Raw genomic sequence first — 17,944 nt, forward strand, 5'->3', positions numbered from 1 at the left:
TAAACCCATTTAATTTCCAAGTGAAGACAATAAAAAGGTAATACTTCCTAACATGATGTAACTAACATGATGTAACTATCCTGCATACAACCAAAAAGCACACTGATCACTTCCCCAGAATCGGGCTTTCAGGATTTCAGAATTTGGGATTTTACTCTTTTGGGATTATGATTTGGGGGATTTTAGACTCTAGAGATTTTCGTCATTTGGAGTTTTAGATTGTAGAGCTTTTGATTTTTAGGAATTTCCATCTTTCGAGATTTCAACATTTAGGATTATGGCATTTGGGATTGTGTCTTTGGAGATTATGATTGACACTACATTAAACTCTCTGCCTTCATAATTGTCTTTAACAACTGCTTCTGGCTCTACCCAAAACTGAATTCCTGAACTATTCTGGTGACCAGAAAGAGAAATCATAGGATTTTTTTTTTTACTTATCCCCAAATCTCAGGTATTGAAGTTTTTATTTACTTTCATTGCATAGTCACTTGCCCTAGCAACCTTGTAATTATATTTACCAATGATTCTACTTCATTTTCCATACTGGAACCAGGAGTCTGTTTTAAAGAACGAAAATTTCTTTCTTGCTTCAAATTTTCTGTTAGTACCCTGTTTCTCATTGCCTTTGGGGCTCTAGCCTCAAATGTTTTATTAGCCTCATTGCCTACCTCTTCTCACACTGTTTATGCTCCTGCTACCCACCCTGTAGATGCGCCAGGGACTTTTTAGCATACCCTTTCTTCCTTGAGTTTTCTTCACCTAGTGTCATTTCATTGTGAATTCTTATACATATTTCAAGACCCAACTCAAATATTTCCTTCTTGTGAAATTGTCTTTGACATGTATTTCTTCCTCTTCCCATCCTAAGAAGAGCTGATTTTTCTCCATATGTGAACTATTTTCACTTATTCATTGATAAATCTGTATTTTCATTATGGCTATTAGATTCTCTAGTGTAAAGTCCTTGTGTTTCCCTACCTTCATTTTTATTTTCTTTGCCTAGTATAACTATCATTCAAAAAAGTTAAATGAATAAATTTTTCCTCCTGCCTTCCCCATGCTCAGAGAATAGCCCTACCATTCTGTATGTTTTAACTGAAAACTACTCTTGATTTTCTCTCCATTAAATACTGTCTTTAAAAAAATATATAGATCAGTGATTTTCAGACTTTTAGAAAAGCGGTATCCTTTCTTCAAATGAAAACTTCTGTAAAACATGTGGACATGTGTGTGCATGCATGCATACACACAACCACATAGAGGTAAGGTTGGGGAGGGTAGAGGTCTCCCTTCTGGCACTTCTGAGGAACTACTAGAGCTCCCAGTAGCACGGTTTTAACATCATTGGCCTCATTGCTACCTTCATTCACTGAGTCCCTCCAAGTCATTCTTTACATTGCTACAGGAGAGCCCTTTCTAAACACAAATAAAATTAAGGTATTTTCTGTGCTTAAATTTATTTAATGACTCCCTCAGTTTACATATAAACTTTTTGGAAGCTAAGGGTATGTCTTTGTACTTTTGTGTCTCTAATCTCTGGTATAGGGCTTGTTGCATAATAGCCTGGAGTCTCCTTGAGTGTTTAATATAATGAGGGAACATTGCACTGTTACCTATACCATTGCACAGTTATTATACCTATTGCATGGTTACGTTTACCATTTTAATGGCTTGCTTTACTTATATTGGCAATGCCAGCCTCTCTGTTACTCAGATCTATCCCACCCTTCATGCCCAATACACATCTTAACATCCCCTTTTTAAAGCCATCAACTTCAGCAGCCTTCATCAGTTTCCCTTTGATTTCCAAAGCAGCTTGCTGTTATTATAAATAACAACAGGTGTAATGTACTGTATGTAGTGAATGCACTGTTTTTGTCACCACTTGATGATGTAACCTCTGCCTAGGTGATCCTAGCCAAAAAAAAAAAAAAAAATTCATGAAGGATTTCAAAGGTACCTTCTTATCTAAAAGAACATACTTTAAGCACAGTTCTGAGATATGTAATTCTGCTTATAGTTTGAGTTTCTAAATCAGCCAGAGGTTAAATGTTAAGCTTATGCTTTAGTACAGTTGTGTATCAAAACAGTTTTTTCTTTGTTTCATAACAATTTATAGGTTGAACAACATAGTCTTTGGTTTTTTTGTGTCTTTTGAAACCAAAATTGGTGTTGTCAGCTCATATCCTGCAAATCTCACAGAAATTTTTGAAAAAATACATGCAGTAATTAGAAGCATCAGGCTTGATTTTTTAAATGATGGATCAATTTTTAGATATTTTTGGGAAAGAGAAATAATAAAGCTTTATGCTATCCCATTAATATTCTATTGATACAGTACACTTCCTGTTTTCTATTTTACTTACATATTTTTCAGCAAATGTTTCCCTTTTGTTGCTTTCAGAATTTCTAATAATTACATTTTATATGAGAGCAGTTTTCTAAAAAAAAAATACTAGTTAGGAAAAAATGTATTTCATTTGTTCAGAAACAAAGATCAAAACTCGTGTTACCAAATAATTCTTACATTGTTATTTGAGCTTGAAGACATTCTGCTTATTTTAAATTATATTTTTATTTCTCTAATTACTTTGTGGTCTTTAATAAACTAACTTTATTGTTTTTGATAAATTGAAGTGGTCTTTATTCAGAATAAGGGTTAAAACCCTCACTATTTCTTACAGAAAGGCTTTTCTACAAGACATCTATACTGTTAATTTCATATTTTTGATGTTATTGCAGAAGGAAAAGTGGATACTGTGTCTTTAATGGAAAGCAAAAGGTTATCTTTCTGTGGCCTTTGTGTGTATGTGCTGATGTGGATGTAGGCAGCCAGACAGGCAATGTGTGCAGAGAGACTAGGGAACCGGCTGTGGATCGATAGAAGTGGTGTGAAGTGAATTAATGTGAGGCAGGCTGTCTGTCTGTCATAAGGATTGTGGGGAATGTGGGGCAGTGTTGGTCAGTCACTGCAGAGATCTGCTTCCAATAAATTCAGGCCTTCTGCCTGAAAAGAAACTGTAGATACTCACATACTCCCTTATTGTTAAATTTTACCTCATTCACAGTAAATGTTCATATCAAATTATTGCCTCCAGTGTACTTTAATTGGACCACTGGAAAACCACAGTTGTGAGGAACTGATGAAATAAAAATATCTGCTATTCTTTTGGATCTATTTTTCAATCTCAGTGGAAATCTATATTACTGAGAATGAGAAATAGAATTTTTGTTAATATTTATAAATATCTTTCTCCATTCTTAGTCCTAGCAGTGTTTATCACTACCATCTAATCTTCAATAAAAAAATGAAACTATAATGAACTGAAGTGGTTTTATATTTCCATATTGGTTAAAGTGCTGGTTTTTACAAGTTACTATATTAAAAATTAGTATTTTGTTCTCGCATTTCATGTTAATCACATGACACTGTAGTCTTGTGAGTTCGTATTATTTATTATTACTCAGATATTGTTAGCCAGTTGGAAAAAAATTCATAAAGGTAATTTACAAGCTTATGAAAGATAATTTTTAGAATACTATACCCAATTTTACTGGTGGGGCTAGTTGAGTGTAGTTTAATTCCATTGATTTTGAAGACCGCATATCCATATTTATATTTTAAAAAACTTCTGAAGTGGCTTAAAAAATATTGCATAAAATTGGAAAGTTTTATGTATATAGATTTTTCATAATGAAGAGTTATCTAAGCGTTTAGAAATCTAGATGGCATGAGGATCTCATAGTCTTTCTTGTCCTCTAATTCTCACTTCTACTAGCTACAACCCTCCCACCTCCCTTTTACTGTTGTGTGCAAACTTACTCATACCAGCTTGCTGCCCCACTCCATTCCCCCTCTGCCCCCATTTTCCTCCTGATTCATGATATAAAACTCGTTTATTGAGAACTGTTGTTTGGTATAATGTACATTGGTTTTTTATTTTGTGAAATCTGGATTTGGATACTCACTGGTTTTTTACCTGCCTCATGTCTTTCCGTTAATTGTATTTCTTTTTTATTATATCTCTTTACTCTCCTTATTTCCTTATTATTCTTATCATATCTCTTTCCCCAAAGTACCCTTACTGGTTATTTTCTAGTATATTTAAATAACGCAATTTGTGCCATGAGATATAAAGTATTCAATTCTGTTCAAGTTGTATTTATTGAACCTTTATGAGATTTTCATCACTGTCAAATATTTTGGAAATACTCAGTAAGTAAACCGTAGCTTGTGTGGTATAATTTGACAAATAAGCTCACTTATGTCAAGTACAAAAGAATATACCAAAATATCACCATATAATTCATTGACAATATTTATAACTTTGATATACAAAATACCCTGAAATTTCCATAAATATATTTTCCTAGTGGACTCTTATTTTTTTTTTTGCAAGGATATTTCATTTTCTTTGGTAGTGGATAGTACACAAAGGCTAAGCTTTTTGTAGCAGGGAGAACTAAAACTATTTTTTCTAGTCTCTGTGTTTCGTTGAAAATAGCATTGTATTCTGGCATAATCTTCAGTTGTCTTTTGTGACAGTGATGTAGTACCTTCTATTGTATGTTTTTTTAACAAGCTAAGTTTTTGGAAGTATATATATATATATATATATATAGTAAAATGCACACTTTTAAACATATTGTTCTATGAGTTTTAAACACATGTAAATAGTCATGGTATAGATTATTTTCACTATTCTAAAAATTTTGCTTTACCTCTTTATAGTCAATCCTTTTGTCACACTCCTAACCCCTGGCAACCACTGATTTCATTTTTGTTTTGCCTTTTACAGAAAGTCTACTGTTACCTCGATCCATTAACATAAGGTCCTGATAGAACTAAATAATGTAGAAAGTAGAAATAGCCAGGTTTATGGCTGGGAATTTTTAAAAATATTATTCCTTCTTTTGCAGATAATGACTACCTTGCTTAGAAGTATTAAATAATGGTTTTTAATAATCTTCTACCATAACTATATGGCTGAAAACTTCAAAAATTAAAAGCACCTATCAGATTTTCCTTAAAGCAAATGGATAAAATTAGTTTTAAATGAGCTGTGCCATTTGGATTTGAGAGTTGAGTGTGGTAATTTGGGCTGTCCATTCTCAGTTTCTCCTACCCCTTTACTGTCTTCCAAAAGGTTAGAAATCGTAAGTAGTCTGTTGCTATCACAGTGCCCTGTATTATGGGAGTTAAGAATATTTTGCTGATCTTTAAAAAATGAAATATATATATAATTTTGAAGTAAACAAGTCAATCACTTCTTATTGATTGGGAACAAAATAATACAGAAATTTTGACTGAGGATTAATATAGTTACAAATATGGTCAACATAAAGAATATAGTTAAATTTTTAAAAATTTTAAGTAGAAAATTATGCCTTTCTGAAACAAAATATTTGTGGCGAATTTTGCTTTCTTATTGTATAAATGTTCTGTGTGACTCTTTTCCTCCCTTTTTTTCTTCAGCTATATGGCAGAAAAAAGTATCAAGAGAGTACACTGAGGTGGCATGGATACCTTGGTTGATCTGGAATGTTAGAAAACCAAACTTTTAAAAATTCAGCTTTATTGACACGTAATTCACTTAATATTAAATTCAAACTTGAAAGTGTACAATTCAGTGGTTTTTTAAGCTGATTTAGAGTTGTACAAGCATCTCCACAATCAACTTCAGGACAGTTTCAAACACCCCAAAGTGAAACCTCAGCCCCCATTAGCATTACTCCATGTTCTGTCCACCCACCTCAGCCCTAGGCCAATCTACACATTTACTTTCTGTCTCCATAGATTTGCTTCTTCTAGACATGTCATGTAAATGGAATCATAAGGCATGTAATATTTTGCGACTTCTTTTATTTAGCGTTAAAATTGTTAATATTTATTCATGCCATAGCATGTATTGGAACTTCATTTCTTTGTATTGCTATATAATATTCTATTGTATGAATTTATCATTTATTCATCAGTTGATGAACATTTGGATACTTTCCACTTTTTGGCTTTTATGAATAATGCTGCTGTGAATGTTCGTGTAGATGCTTTTGTGTGGACATATGTTTTCATTCGCTAGTAGTAAAATTGCTGGGTCACATGGTAACTCTATGTTTAACCTTCTGAGGAAATGCCAGATTGTTTGTTTACTCTTGAGTTTTGAGAGTTCCTTAAATAGTCCAGGTACTAATTATTGTTGGACGTGTGATTTGTGAATCTTTTCTCTCGTTTTGGAGCTTGTCTTTTCATCTTCTTAATAGGGCCTTTGTAGAACAAAAGTCTAAAAATTTTAATGAAGCCCACTTTGCGAATTTTTTCTGTTATGGATTGTGCTTTTGGTGTCAAGTCTAAACTTACATTTCAGAGATTTTCTTCTGAGTTTTTTTTGAAAAATTTTATACTTTTATGTATTAGATTTCAGTCCATGATCTACTTTGAGTTACTATTTACATAAATTATGAGCCTTAGATCAAGGTTCATTTTTTTTGCTTATGGATGTTCAGTTCTAGCCCTGTTTTGAAGAGATTATCCTTCCCCCATCGAATTGGTTTTGCACCTCTGTCTAAAATCATTTTGGCAGATTGGTGTGTGTCTGTTTCTTGGTTCTCTATTCTGTTACATTAACCTAATGTTTATTACTTTGCCAAAGTCACATGGTTTTAATAACTTTATATAAGTCTTAAAATGGGGTAAAATGACTTTTTTCTACTTTATTCACTTTCAGAATTGTTTTGTCCTAATTCCTTTGTCTTTCATATAATTTTAGAATACTTTTGTTGATATCTACAAACAAACTTACTGGGATTTTGTTAGAAATTGCATTAAATCTGTATATCAGTCAATTTGTGGAGAATTGGCGTCTTTCCTGTTTTGAATCTTCCAATTCCATGAACACAGTGTAATTCTCTGTTTCATTTGTTTAGATCTCCTTTGATTTCTTTCATCAGTGTTTTGTAGTTGTCAGCATACAAGACCTGTTTGTGGTTTTTCAGATTTACATCTAAGTATTTTAGTTTTTATAATTACTGTTAATAGTATTATGGCTTTAAAAAAATTAGGTGTCCATTGCTCATTACTAACACATAGAAATGGAATCGATGTTTTCCATGTTTTTTCTTATATTTTGCAGCCTTGCTGAACTAACTTATTAGTTTCGATAATTCCTTTGTATTTCCCTGTAAACAATCATTTTATCTTTGAGTGGGGTGTATTAGAGTTCTCCAGAGAAACAGAACCAAAAGAATAGATAGAGAGAGAGAGGGAAAAGGGGACTTATTAGGGGAATTGGCTCATGCAATTGCAAAGGCTGGAATGTCCCAGGATAGGCCATCTGTAAGTGGGAAACCCAGCGAAGCTGGTGGTGGGGCTCAGTTTAAGTCTAAAATCCTCAGAATCAGGGAAGCCAAGGATATAATTCTCAGTCCATGGCCAAAGCCCTGAGAACCTACAGGGTTGCTGGGTGTAAGTCCTGGAGTCCAAAGGCTAGAGAACCTGAAGTTCCGATGTCCAAGGGCAGAAGAAAAAGGATGTCCCAGCTCCAGGAGTGAGAATTTGCTTTTTCTCTGCTCTTTTGTTCAACGAGGGCCCCCAGATAATTGAATGGTGTCTGCCCACATTGAGTGCCGATTTTTCCCACTCAGTACACTGACTCACACACCAGTCTCCTCAGGAAACACCATCACACACATACCCAGAGGTAATACTTTACCCGCTCTCTAGGTATCCCTTAATCCAATCAAGTTGACACTTAAAATTAACCATCACATAGGGCAATTACATCATTCTTTCTAAACTGTGTGTATGTGTGTGTATTTTCTTGCTTTGTGGTATTGGGTAGAACTTCCAATGATATGTTAAGTAAGAGTGGTGAGTGTGACTATCTTTGCCATATTCCTGATCATAGGGCAAAAGCATTCAGACTTTCACCATTAAGTGTAATGTTAGTTGTAGGCTTTTAGTAGATGCTCTTTATCAAGTTCCTCTGTATTCTTATTTTCTTAGAGGTTTTTTTTTCTTTTTTAAATCATGAATGGATGTTGAATTTTGTCAAATGATTGATATGAGCAGGAATTCTTTTTTCTTCTTCTTCTTCAGCCTGTTAATATTTTGGATCTTAACTGATCCATTTTGGCTAGTTGAACCCCTTTCATGCTGTGAATAAACCCTACTTGGTCATGGTATATAATTCTTTTCATATGTTGCTGTATCCTATTTGCTTTTATTTTTGTTATGAATTCTTGAGACTATCTTTATGAGAGATACTGGTCTGTAGTTTTCTTTGTATTTTTTTTTCTGGCGAGGATCTTATAACCCTTACTAAGTTTTGGAAAGCATCAATCAAAGAACCAGTTTTAGCACAACTCCCTGGTCTTTCAGCGTCAGTTACTTTGAGATGTACATGTTTGTTCCTTAAGCTCTGTTCCAAAATACTGAATTCCCTTGGTTGAATAGTTAACTGGCACAGCACAGGAGCTCTACGGAATGCTTGGTAGTATTTATAATCAGTATTGTGTGATTCTGTGGTTTCTCAAGGTTATGCTGTGATGTTCTGTGACACCTCCCACCCTGTCCCCAGGAGCTTAGTCCCTGGAAAGACTTGGTGGTAAATTGATATTGAAGTTTGAAATCAAAAGACCTACGTCTCAATTCTGGTTCCTGAATTTAGTAGCCATATTATGTTGAACAATTACTTAGCCTCTCTGATTAAATGAGATAAATGTAAATGGATCCATAAACTTGTTACTACATAAATGCCAGCTTTATTTTCATTGATCCCTTAATTTTGTAGGAAATGAAAATACTAATGCTGATTGTTACTATCCAAACTATTTCTTAATATTTTTTCAATGTTTCTCTGATCATTTTAAAAATTATCAAGTTCTAAGCAAGAAATGGAGACTCAGATATTCCAAAGATTTATATATTGATTTAATATGAAATAATGATTTTTGATTTTGTATTTGAGCAGTATCTATTTAGGAATGTGATGTTTACCTTCTCATCTCCTCTCTGTGATTATTTTACTGATAGCTATCTTTAATAAAGTAATATTATTTTTCTAGTACGTCCCCTTCTTTATGTTAAAATTGATCATATAAATCTAACAATATAAGTGCTTCTGTAAGTTAAACATTGAGTACATATGGACACAAAGAAGGGAACAACAGACACCGGGGTGTACTTGAGGGTGGAGAGTGGTAGGATGGTAAGGACTGAAAAACTACTTCTTGGGTTCTATGCTTATTACCTGCATAATGAAATAATTTGTACACTAAACCCCCATGACGTGCAATTTACCTATATAGCAAACCTGCACATGTACCCCTGAACCTAAAATAAAAGTTAAAAATTAAAAAAAAAATGCCTCTGCAAAGTGGTGACTTTGTCATTTTTTATTCATCAGGGATCATTCTTTAGCATTATTATTATTATTTAAAGCAACTCTGAATAAGTAGTGGTACCAAAATGGTGTGTTTTAGTCCACAAGTTTAAATCCTTAGAGCTTGGAACTGCCTACTGGTAGGTCCATTTCTGGATCTGTTACGGTGGTTTGTGACTAAGGTTCTTCCTCTTTTGATGCCTTTGGTTAACCGGAGGTAGCAAGGCTGAATTTCACATGAATGTTTAAGTTAATACCCCTTGGAAGAAAAGAAGTCCTTGAACTAAAGAAGTCTTTGGTCGTTAAAATATTTAAATGAATTCTATGTAGGCAGTTATTGATATCCTTTTAAGATGATTTGGTTAGAAAGTTTAACTCCTAGAGTAGCTTCTAATGGGGAAATTTTTATATTATCATGATTGAGAAATACCTTTTGATAACCATGTAAAAAATATCGATGCACCCTAGTATCTGTTGTGAAATTGAGAAATAATGTGACAGATGCAAGATGACAACAAATATGTATCATCAAAGATGAAATGATAGATATGTAAGGAAAAGACATTTGTGTGAGCTGGCAAATTCTCAGGCGATTTACAGAATGGAAGCTTTTGGCCTCCGAACTTCTTTGCCTGTCTGCTTTCAGTTAGGTTCTTTCATTGTGATAATTACGTGACCTTATATCGAATTCCTTCATAGAGGGAGATGTTATACTTTTTTTGGGTAGTGTGTTTCAGGTCCGTTACTTAGCCCCAGGGCACAAATTCTTCTGTCTTCATCTTTCCTCCCAACTCCCAAGTTATAAACAAACTAACATTAAAAAGAAGTAAACTTTTAAAACAATCCACACTTTCCTCTTTGTTGAATAATTGTCAAAATCAGCCAAAGTAACTGTAGCAAAAACCTTGAAAGGAATCGAGTAAAAAATGTAATACTTCAGCATCCTGTTTCTGTTTTTCCCAGATCTTGGTTAAAAGTAAATACAGTACATACCCATGTACATATATACATGCAAATAAATAGAGCACACGTGAATGTTTTATTCATTGATTTGTGTCTCTAATTTTGGTGAACATATATATTTTTTAATGTATTGTGTTTATGTCCATTAAGTAAATTAAAAATCTTCAAAATTTCTGTTTGCCTTACTTTTCATTTTTTAAAATGAAGCCTTGTGATTCATATTTGTTTTAGCTGGAGTCACATCAGAAGCCATGCAGACTATCACCACGGCTCCTGATGCCTCAGGGCCTGAAGCAAAAGTCCAGGAGGAAGAGCATGACCTTGTTGATGATGACATCACCACTGGTAAGCACAGACATCTTTAACATCTGATTGGAGCTTTGTTTGATATTGCAAAATGTTTTCTAGGTTATTTGTGGTGGAATTAAGTATTTCGATGGAAAGGATGGAAACTTGTACTGATGGTGTATTTAGTTTTATGAAACTGTTCAGTGTCCTCTTTAATTTTGAGGTGAAAAGAAGTGGAACTGTTTCTTTGGTCCAGGTTTGCTCATTGTAGTTCTAACAATAAACCTACTAGCTGTGCACTTGTTTTCTGGAGACCTTTTAATTCAGAATCTGCGATCATTGCTAAAGCCTTGGAATGTATAGAGGAATATACTCATTAAGTTTTGAAAGATTTTGCAACTATCAGGTAAACTAAAGAATACTAAAATTTAATCACAATATATATAATATAAGCTGTATAGGAAGACTTACTCTTTATACCTATACTGTAGAAGTGAATGCTGCTTTTTAATTGTTGGGCCACTGAACATTCTTATCTGTATTACCTTTCACATGAAGTGAAATTTAGGTGAAAAACATAAAGCAAATTTTAGGAAACTCACACGCTATAAATGTTTAGCCTGTCTTTTCATACTCTTAAGCCAGTTTCAGTTACCGGATCTTCAAATACATTCAGCTCAATTTCTTTGAATGCACAGAGGTTAAAAATAACCTAGTATAAATACTTACATTGGTATTAAGAATAATAAGCTTTTGTTTTGGGTGTGGGTGGTTAAAATTTAAAATTTGATCATAAAATGTGTAATTGTTGTGAAGCAACAAATATTAATAGTAAAAAATGTGAATTTACCAGTAATCAATATTTTAGAAAGAAGTACGCCCAGAAAATATTAATTTAATGGTAATCACTAATTTAGAAAGAAGCATGCCCAGAAAATAACAGAAAATTTTTAACAAAAATTAAAGGGAGGGCTGGACACAGTGGCTCACACCTGTAATCCCAGCACTTTGGGAGGCCGAGGTGGGCAGATCACCTGAGGTCAGGAGTTTGAGACCAACCTGGCCAACATGGCAAAATCCCGTCTCTACTAAAAATACAAAAATTATCCAGGTGTGGTGGTGGGCGCCTGTCATTCCAGCTACTCGGGAGGCTGAGGCAGGAGAATCATTTGACCCGGGGGGCGGAGGTTGCAGTGAGCCGAGATTGCGCCTCTGCACTCCAGCCTAAGCAACAGAATGAGACTCTGTCTCAAAAAAAAAAAAAAAAAAAAAAAAAAAGAGAAAGGAAAGGGGAGATTTCCTCCTTCCCTCCCACCCTCCGTGATAGGTAGGTTACTGTTACATGGGAAGAAGAAAGTCTAAGATCTCCCTTGAAAATTTACAAAGTATATATTTAAAATACCTATAGCCTTGTGCCACTGCTGCCTAATATTGCCAAAGTTGGGGAACATCTGATTTTCAATAAAAATGAGATGATGATGGTGGCTATTACTTTTAAATTCTTTTTAGTGTGTAAGTTCATTGATGAAAAATATTATCCAACCTAAATATGAACGATTTCAGGAACTTCTAATTTTTCTGATAGTCATTTAGCACTTTACAATTATAGAATTTGTTTTGGTAGATGCTAAAGAAAATCTATTTTATTTGCAGATTTTTTTTTTTTTTGAGATGGAGTCTTGCTTTGTTGCCCAGGTTGGGGTGCAGTGGCACGATCTCGGCTCACTGCAGCCTCCACTCCCAGGTTCAAGCAATTCTCCTGCCTCAGCCTCTCAAGCAGCTGTAACTACAGGTGCACACCACCACGCCCAGCTAATTTTTGTATTTTTAGTAGAAACAGAGTTTCACCATATTGGCCAGGCTGGTCTCAAATTCCTGACCTTGTGATCCACCTGCCTCGGTCTCCCAGAGTGCTGGGATTACAGGCATGAGCCACTGCACCTGGCCTATTTGCAGATTTTTAAGCCAGTCCGTGTTTGTTCAGTTTTCACTGCTTTTCATACGGTTATATGTATGTTTTTTGTTTTATTTTAATTCCCTGTAAAGTTTAAAGACCTTCCAGTCTATAAAAAGTAGTTGTTTAAGTCATAGCAAAAATAAATTTGCCTTTGCAATAGTAGAATAACTCAATTTGCATTCTGGAATAAAAGCTGAATTTTTGAGCAGTCAAGTAAGCATTATTAAATCAGTACATTGAAATTTTGAATTATGCACTACCAAAGTCATGAGATAGCATTACAGTATATGATTTTTTAATTTTATTGTTAGCAAAATCAAGAAACTAAGAATGCAAATCTAATTTGAAGAGTCTATTAATGCTACATACACTATATTTTAATCTGTAAGTTTGGTTAAACGTATGTGACAAATGGCTTTTATCAGTTGATTTATTCATTTCCTGTCATGGGTACTAGAGGCAAGAATGTTCAATATCCGAAGAACTTAAATAACTAAAAAATGGCTTCCTTACCATGTTGTCAAAGCAACTAGCATGTTGCAGCCTGTAGATCGTTCGGGTTACCTTTAAATTGTGTGACTTGATTAAGATGTGGTATAGATTTTTGTGAGGGTTTAGAAGAAAACCATATTTCTTTTCATTGACTAGAATCCTATATAAATTGCATTATGAAAAATATGGTAGATGCATTGAGAGAAATCTGATTCAAGCACAATAATCTTGTTTTGGGGTAACTAGTGTTGTAGAGAGCCAGTACTACAAAAGGGAAAGCTGGCCAGTGCAGCCATTCAGGTGATTTTTCCAGTTATTTTAGAGGAATTGTTCTAATATTTCTTCATAAAATAAGTAGTAATTATATCATGACAGGTATTTGCCTGCGTTTTCAGGGAATCCTTATTTGAAAGCTATAGTTAGGCTAATGTGTATAGTTGTATTACTTTTATTATTGTAGTAATCTGGATCTTAATTTCTAGAAACAGTCTGAGCAAGATAACAATTAAAATATGAGGTATAATATAATGCTTTCACTAAAGGCAGAATACTTTTTGAAATTTTTCTTTTGGGTACAAATGGTTTAGGTATGAATACTGTTTTATGACAGTTGAATCTGAGCCTAGTAGCCTTTGTTAGCATTTGCCTTATCAAAGTAAAGAAACATGGATTAAGCTGTACAAGTGTTGGCTATGATCAATTGGAACTAATTAAATTTATTTGAAGCGAAGAATCTTAACTGGAAGAGAACAGTTGGAAAGACTAGGAGGAAAAAAATTGGGTCTTGATTGATACAATTTAAATCTTCACTCTGTCATTTAAAAAATATGCTGCAGCTTCTTTCTCTATCTCTCTTTTTAAAGCTAATATCTATTGATCGGCTCTACAGAGTAATGCCAGTGTGCCTTGGTCAACACACATACTCAGTTTTACTTAGCATTCTGTCTTAAGGTTCATCAAATTCTTTCCTTTAACCATATGTTTTAAATTATATATCATAGACATATTAGCCATCATGGCGGATTAATGTTGTTTTATGTAGAAAAATATTAAAACCTATTTCATATTAAAACCTATTCAATATTCAAAGCTATTACATTCAATATTAAACCTATTACATTCAATATTAAAACCTATTACAATATGCATGGGAAATGTACTTTTCAATGACGTTGCTTTAGGATTTATAATACTCTGTATATTTAGAATCTGTTTTAACTGCTTAATAGAATTTAAAACAATAGTGTTGATTCTAGATTATAATTTGAGTCACAAGAAGAGTACTGTATACCTGTGTGTTTGCTTTTATATGTATACTTTTATTTCCAGTATTATCACTTAATTGCTATGTAGATATATAACTGACATTTATAAATAATACTTTCCTATTTATAGTATGTTATTAATAGGTCATAATTATACTAATGGAGTAAATCTCACTAAAACTGATGTACATAGAAGAAATTTTGGATTGATCATAATCTGCTTAAGTGAGACCTTCCTGTGACTTAGTTAATTTTGTGTGTCTTTTATTGTGGTACAGTATAGCATTCTGATTGAGGGTGAAGTGATACACCCTCTAAATACTGCATCTAAAAACAACCTCACCTTAATTGCAGGCTGAACAGAATTTTGGAAGGGTTTCATTCACAAACCTGCATGTATGCCTTTAAGAAAGTCCCTATATTCTTCTGAGGGTCATAGTTTGGTGTCTTACCTCTTGTTCAATACAGCAAGGACACAAACTGACCAAAAACGATGATAAAGGGTCAAGAGTCACTGACATTGTCAAAAAAAACAAAAAAAAACAAAAAAAAAACCACCTTGATACTAGATCAGCAGCACAGTTGACAGATTCAACTACAAAAGCAACAATGATACATGGATCCCAATGGGTGGGTCGACTGTACTTATTTTACTTTTTGATGCATTTTTTGTTAAATTATAATTAGCTACATTTTGATTACTCATTCAGGGGCAAATATATATCTTCCCATTACTCATTAATAGATGCAGAGAATAATGTATTTTGCTATTTCTGTGTATTTAGTGCTGACAGAACCTACATGTGTCTGTATCCCTCCTCCCCCTGCCCTCAGTTACGTTGTACAGACATATATTTTAAATCTAATTCTTTACAGCTGTGTATTTTACTGATTTAAAGTTTTAAGTTTCTGAGAAGATGTCCTGTCTTATGGTAAATTGATGTAAGTTTTCTATAAATGTGCTTTTGTTTTTCTTGGATTGTAGAATCAAATTTTTTTTGTAGGTATAATCTTAGAGACTAGCTTATGTTCTCCTTTTACAATCAAATAAATTAATATCATTCTTTCTTAAAAAACTTACATGATTGATACCTAGTGTCCCAAAACATATTATTTGACCTTTCATTCAGAAAAGTCTATATAACTGAATGAAAATGAAAAGATGTAGTAATGATGAAAAGTAATATTATATAGTATCATTAATAGTGTGTAGTAATCCTCTCAGTAGTCATCTACTCATTCAATCAGTAAATATTTTTGAGTACTTTAGTGCCAGACACTGTTTAGGATATGCCATTGAATAAAATAGGCAATCACACTTGTCCTTGTGGAGCTTACATTTTCATGGAGGGAGGCAGACAATAATAAGAAGAAGAAGTAAATAAATATACAGTATATTAGAAGATGAGAGCTGCCATGGAAAGAAAAAAAATAGAGAAGGGTAAGAGAAGTTAAAAGTAATATCACTTGACAACTTTCTTTTATCAAGCACATTACACATGAGCCTTATGAAATTACTTTGAAGTAGATACTAATATATTTCCAGATATGTAGTTGAGGAAACAAGCTTAGAGAGATAACTTTTACAGGGTCACATATGTGCCAAGTAATAGATCTGGGATTAAAATGAGTCCTACCTGATTCCAAAGCTGATGTGTAGTCTTAAGCCCTGCTCTGCACTGCCTCACATTCTCAAAGTAACACATTAAACTTTGGAAGATTTTCATTTTCTTTTGAAATATGAGATGATGTCACAGTTTACCTTGATTGTTTATGATAAGAGGTAGTTACTTTGCTGGATATCTAATCTCATCATTATTTCCCCCTGCATACCCCTCCTTTTTTTTTTGACATGTGGTCTCTATTGCCTAGGCTGGTCTCAAACTCTTGGGTTTGGCTGGGCATGAATAGTGGCTCACACCCATAATCCCAGCACTTTGGAGAGCTAAGGCAGGAGGATTGCTTGAGGCCAGGCATTTGAGACTATCCTACACAACAGGGAGATACCCTATCTCTACAAAAAAAAAATTAAAAGTTAGCTAGGTGTGGTGGTGTGCACCTGTGGTCCCAGCTACGTGGGAGGCTGAGCTGGGAGGATCACTTGAGCTCAGGAGGTTGAGGCTGCAGTGAGCCATGTTCAAACCACTGCACTCCAGACTGGGTGACAGAGCAAGACTCTGTCTCGATAAAAACAAAGGAAAAACTGGGCTCACGCTATCCTCTCTCCTCAAACTCCTGAGTAGCTGGTACTACAGGTGTGCTACTGTGTCCATCTAGTCCCATTATTTAAAATGCAAATTTGTTATTCTAAATTTAGACCAAGAGATTATCTCCTTTAGGAAAAAAATCACCGCATATTCGTTCTTTAAATTTTCAAACATTATTTAGGACTGTTGTACCATAATAATATAAATAGAAGTATTTTTCATTACTAAACTGTCAGTTTATTGCATACATGTAAATGTTCATTGTTGTGTCCAGCTTTTTGAAGTCATCAGTATAAAACTGATACATTAATATATGTTTATACACTAAAGTCAGCATCTCTACTACTTTAAAATAGAGCTGAAAAAGACGTCTAGTCTGAGACTAAATATTGATTTGTGCATTTACTTACTAAAGGTCCTATTCATAAGATGTTTTTACATTTGTTCTGAATGAAAGATAGGAAATTTACCCTGTTAAAGTACAGATAAGCTCCAAAGAACAAAATACAGCATATTATGTATTCAGAAACCAGATGTTCTTTCCTAGCCAGGAGTCAGAGGCTGTGTAATTTGTAAACTAGAATAAGAGACTTCCACCTGCACCCTCTGCCTTTCTCATTCTTTAACTGATATTTAACAGCCTAAAAAGTAGTTTAGATGTATGTGAATTTTAAGTCACTTCTTCTAAATTATCACTACCCTTGCTTTTGACTTCAGAATGTTAGCTACTACAAAATACATGAGTTTACTATATTAAGGCTCTTAGTAATTATAAATTACTAAAGCTATGGTTTTTGTTTTTTAACTCTGCAGTTTTCATGAAAACAGATATTAAGAAAAATAAAAGTGTAAATTTCATAGTTTTCTGAGTGAACTATGTCATTTCAAATAATTTACCTTTTTGTCCTTTTTTAAAAAAAATCTGGGAGAAGAAACCGTATATGAAAATATTTCTTTCTTGTCTAGTGTTTAATGCTCAGCTTTAGTTTGTGTTGAAGGACAAGTAGAATGTTTCTAAATACAGTATTTGAGAAAGTTTTTGACATGAATATTAAAATACAGAAAAAAATGATGCTGTGTAAAACTGAGATACACTTTCTTTTCTCGTATTTTCTCTCTGGGTGATTTACTTTTTCTGTTCTTTGGTAACTACCACTTGTATGTTAATGACTGTCAATCAAATCTGTATCTCCAACCTAGCCTTCTCTTTTCAATATCAGATTCATATTCCTCCTGCCTGAATGTCCTGTAGATACCTAAATACCAAGTGCAAAAGGAGCTATAGGCCAGTTCGGTGGCTAGTGCCTGTAATCCCAGCACTTTGGGAGGCCAAGGCCTGCAGATCACCTGAGGTCAGGAGTTCGAGACCAGCCTGGCCAACATATAGTA

The 17,944-nt window shown here is 33.9% G+C and overlaps 1 protein-coding gene across 4 annotated transcripts in view; it reads left to right on the top strand.

Annotated features, from left to right (window-relative positions):
• The window catches only part of WDR7 (WD repeat domain 7), a 377,480-nt gene that overhangs the window by 153,166 nt on the left and 206,370 nt on the right, over positions 1 to 17,944 (top strand). For all 4 annotated transcript variants that reach the window (XM_004059459.5, XM_055368194.2, XM_019014016.3 and 1 more), the window contains one exon: positions 10,578 to 10,691. In XM_004059459.5, coding sequence (XP_004059507.1) covers positions 10,578 to 10,691 — 114 coding nt within the window. The remainder of the gene's footprint in view (positions 1 to 10,577; positions 10,692 to 17,944) is intronic.

Source organism: Gorilla gorilla, chromosome 17 (assembly GCF_029281585.2).
Source record: "Gorilla gorilla gorilla isolate KB3781 chromosome 17, NHGRI_mGorGor1-v2.1_pri, whole genome shotgun sequence".
In the NCBI taxonomy this organism is placed as follows: Eukaryota; Metazoa; Chordata; class Mammalia; order Primates; family Hominidae; genus Gorilla; species Gorilla gorilla.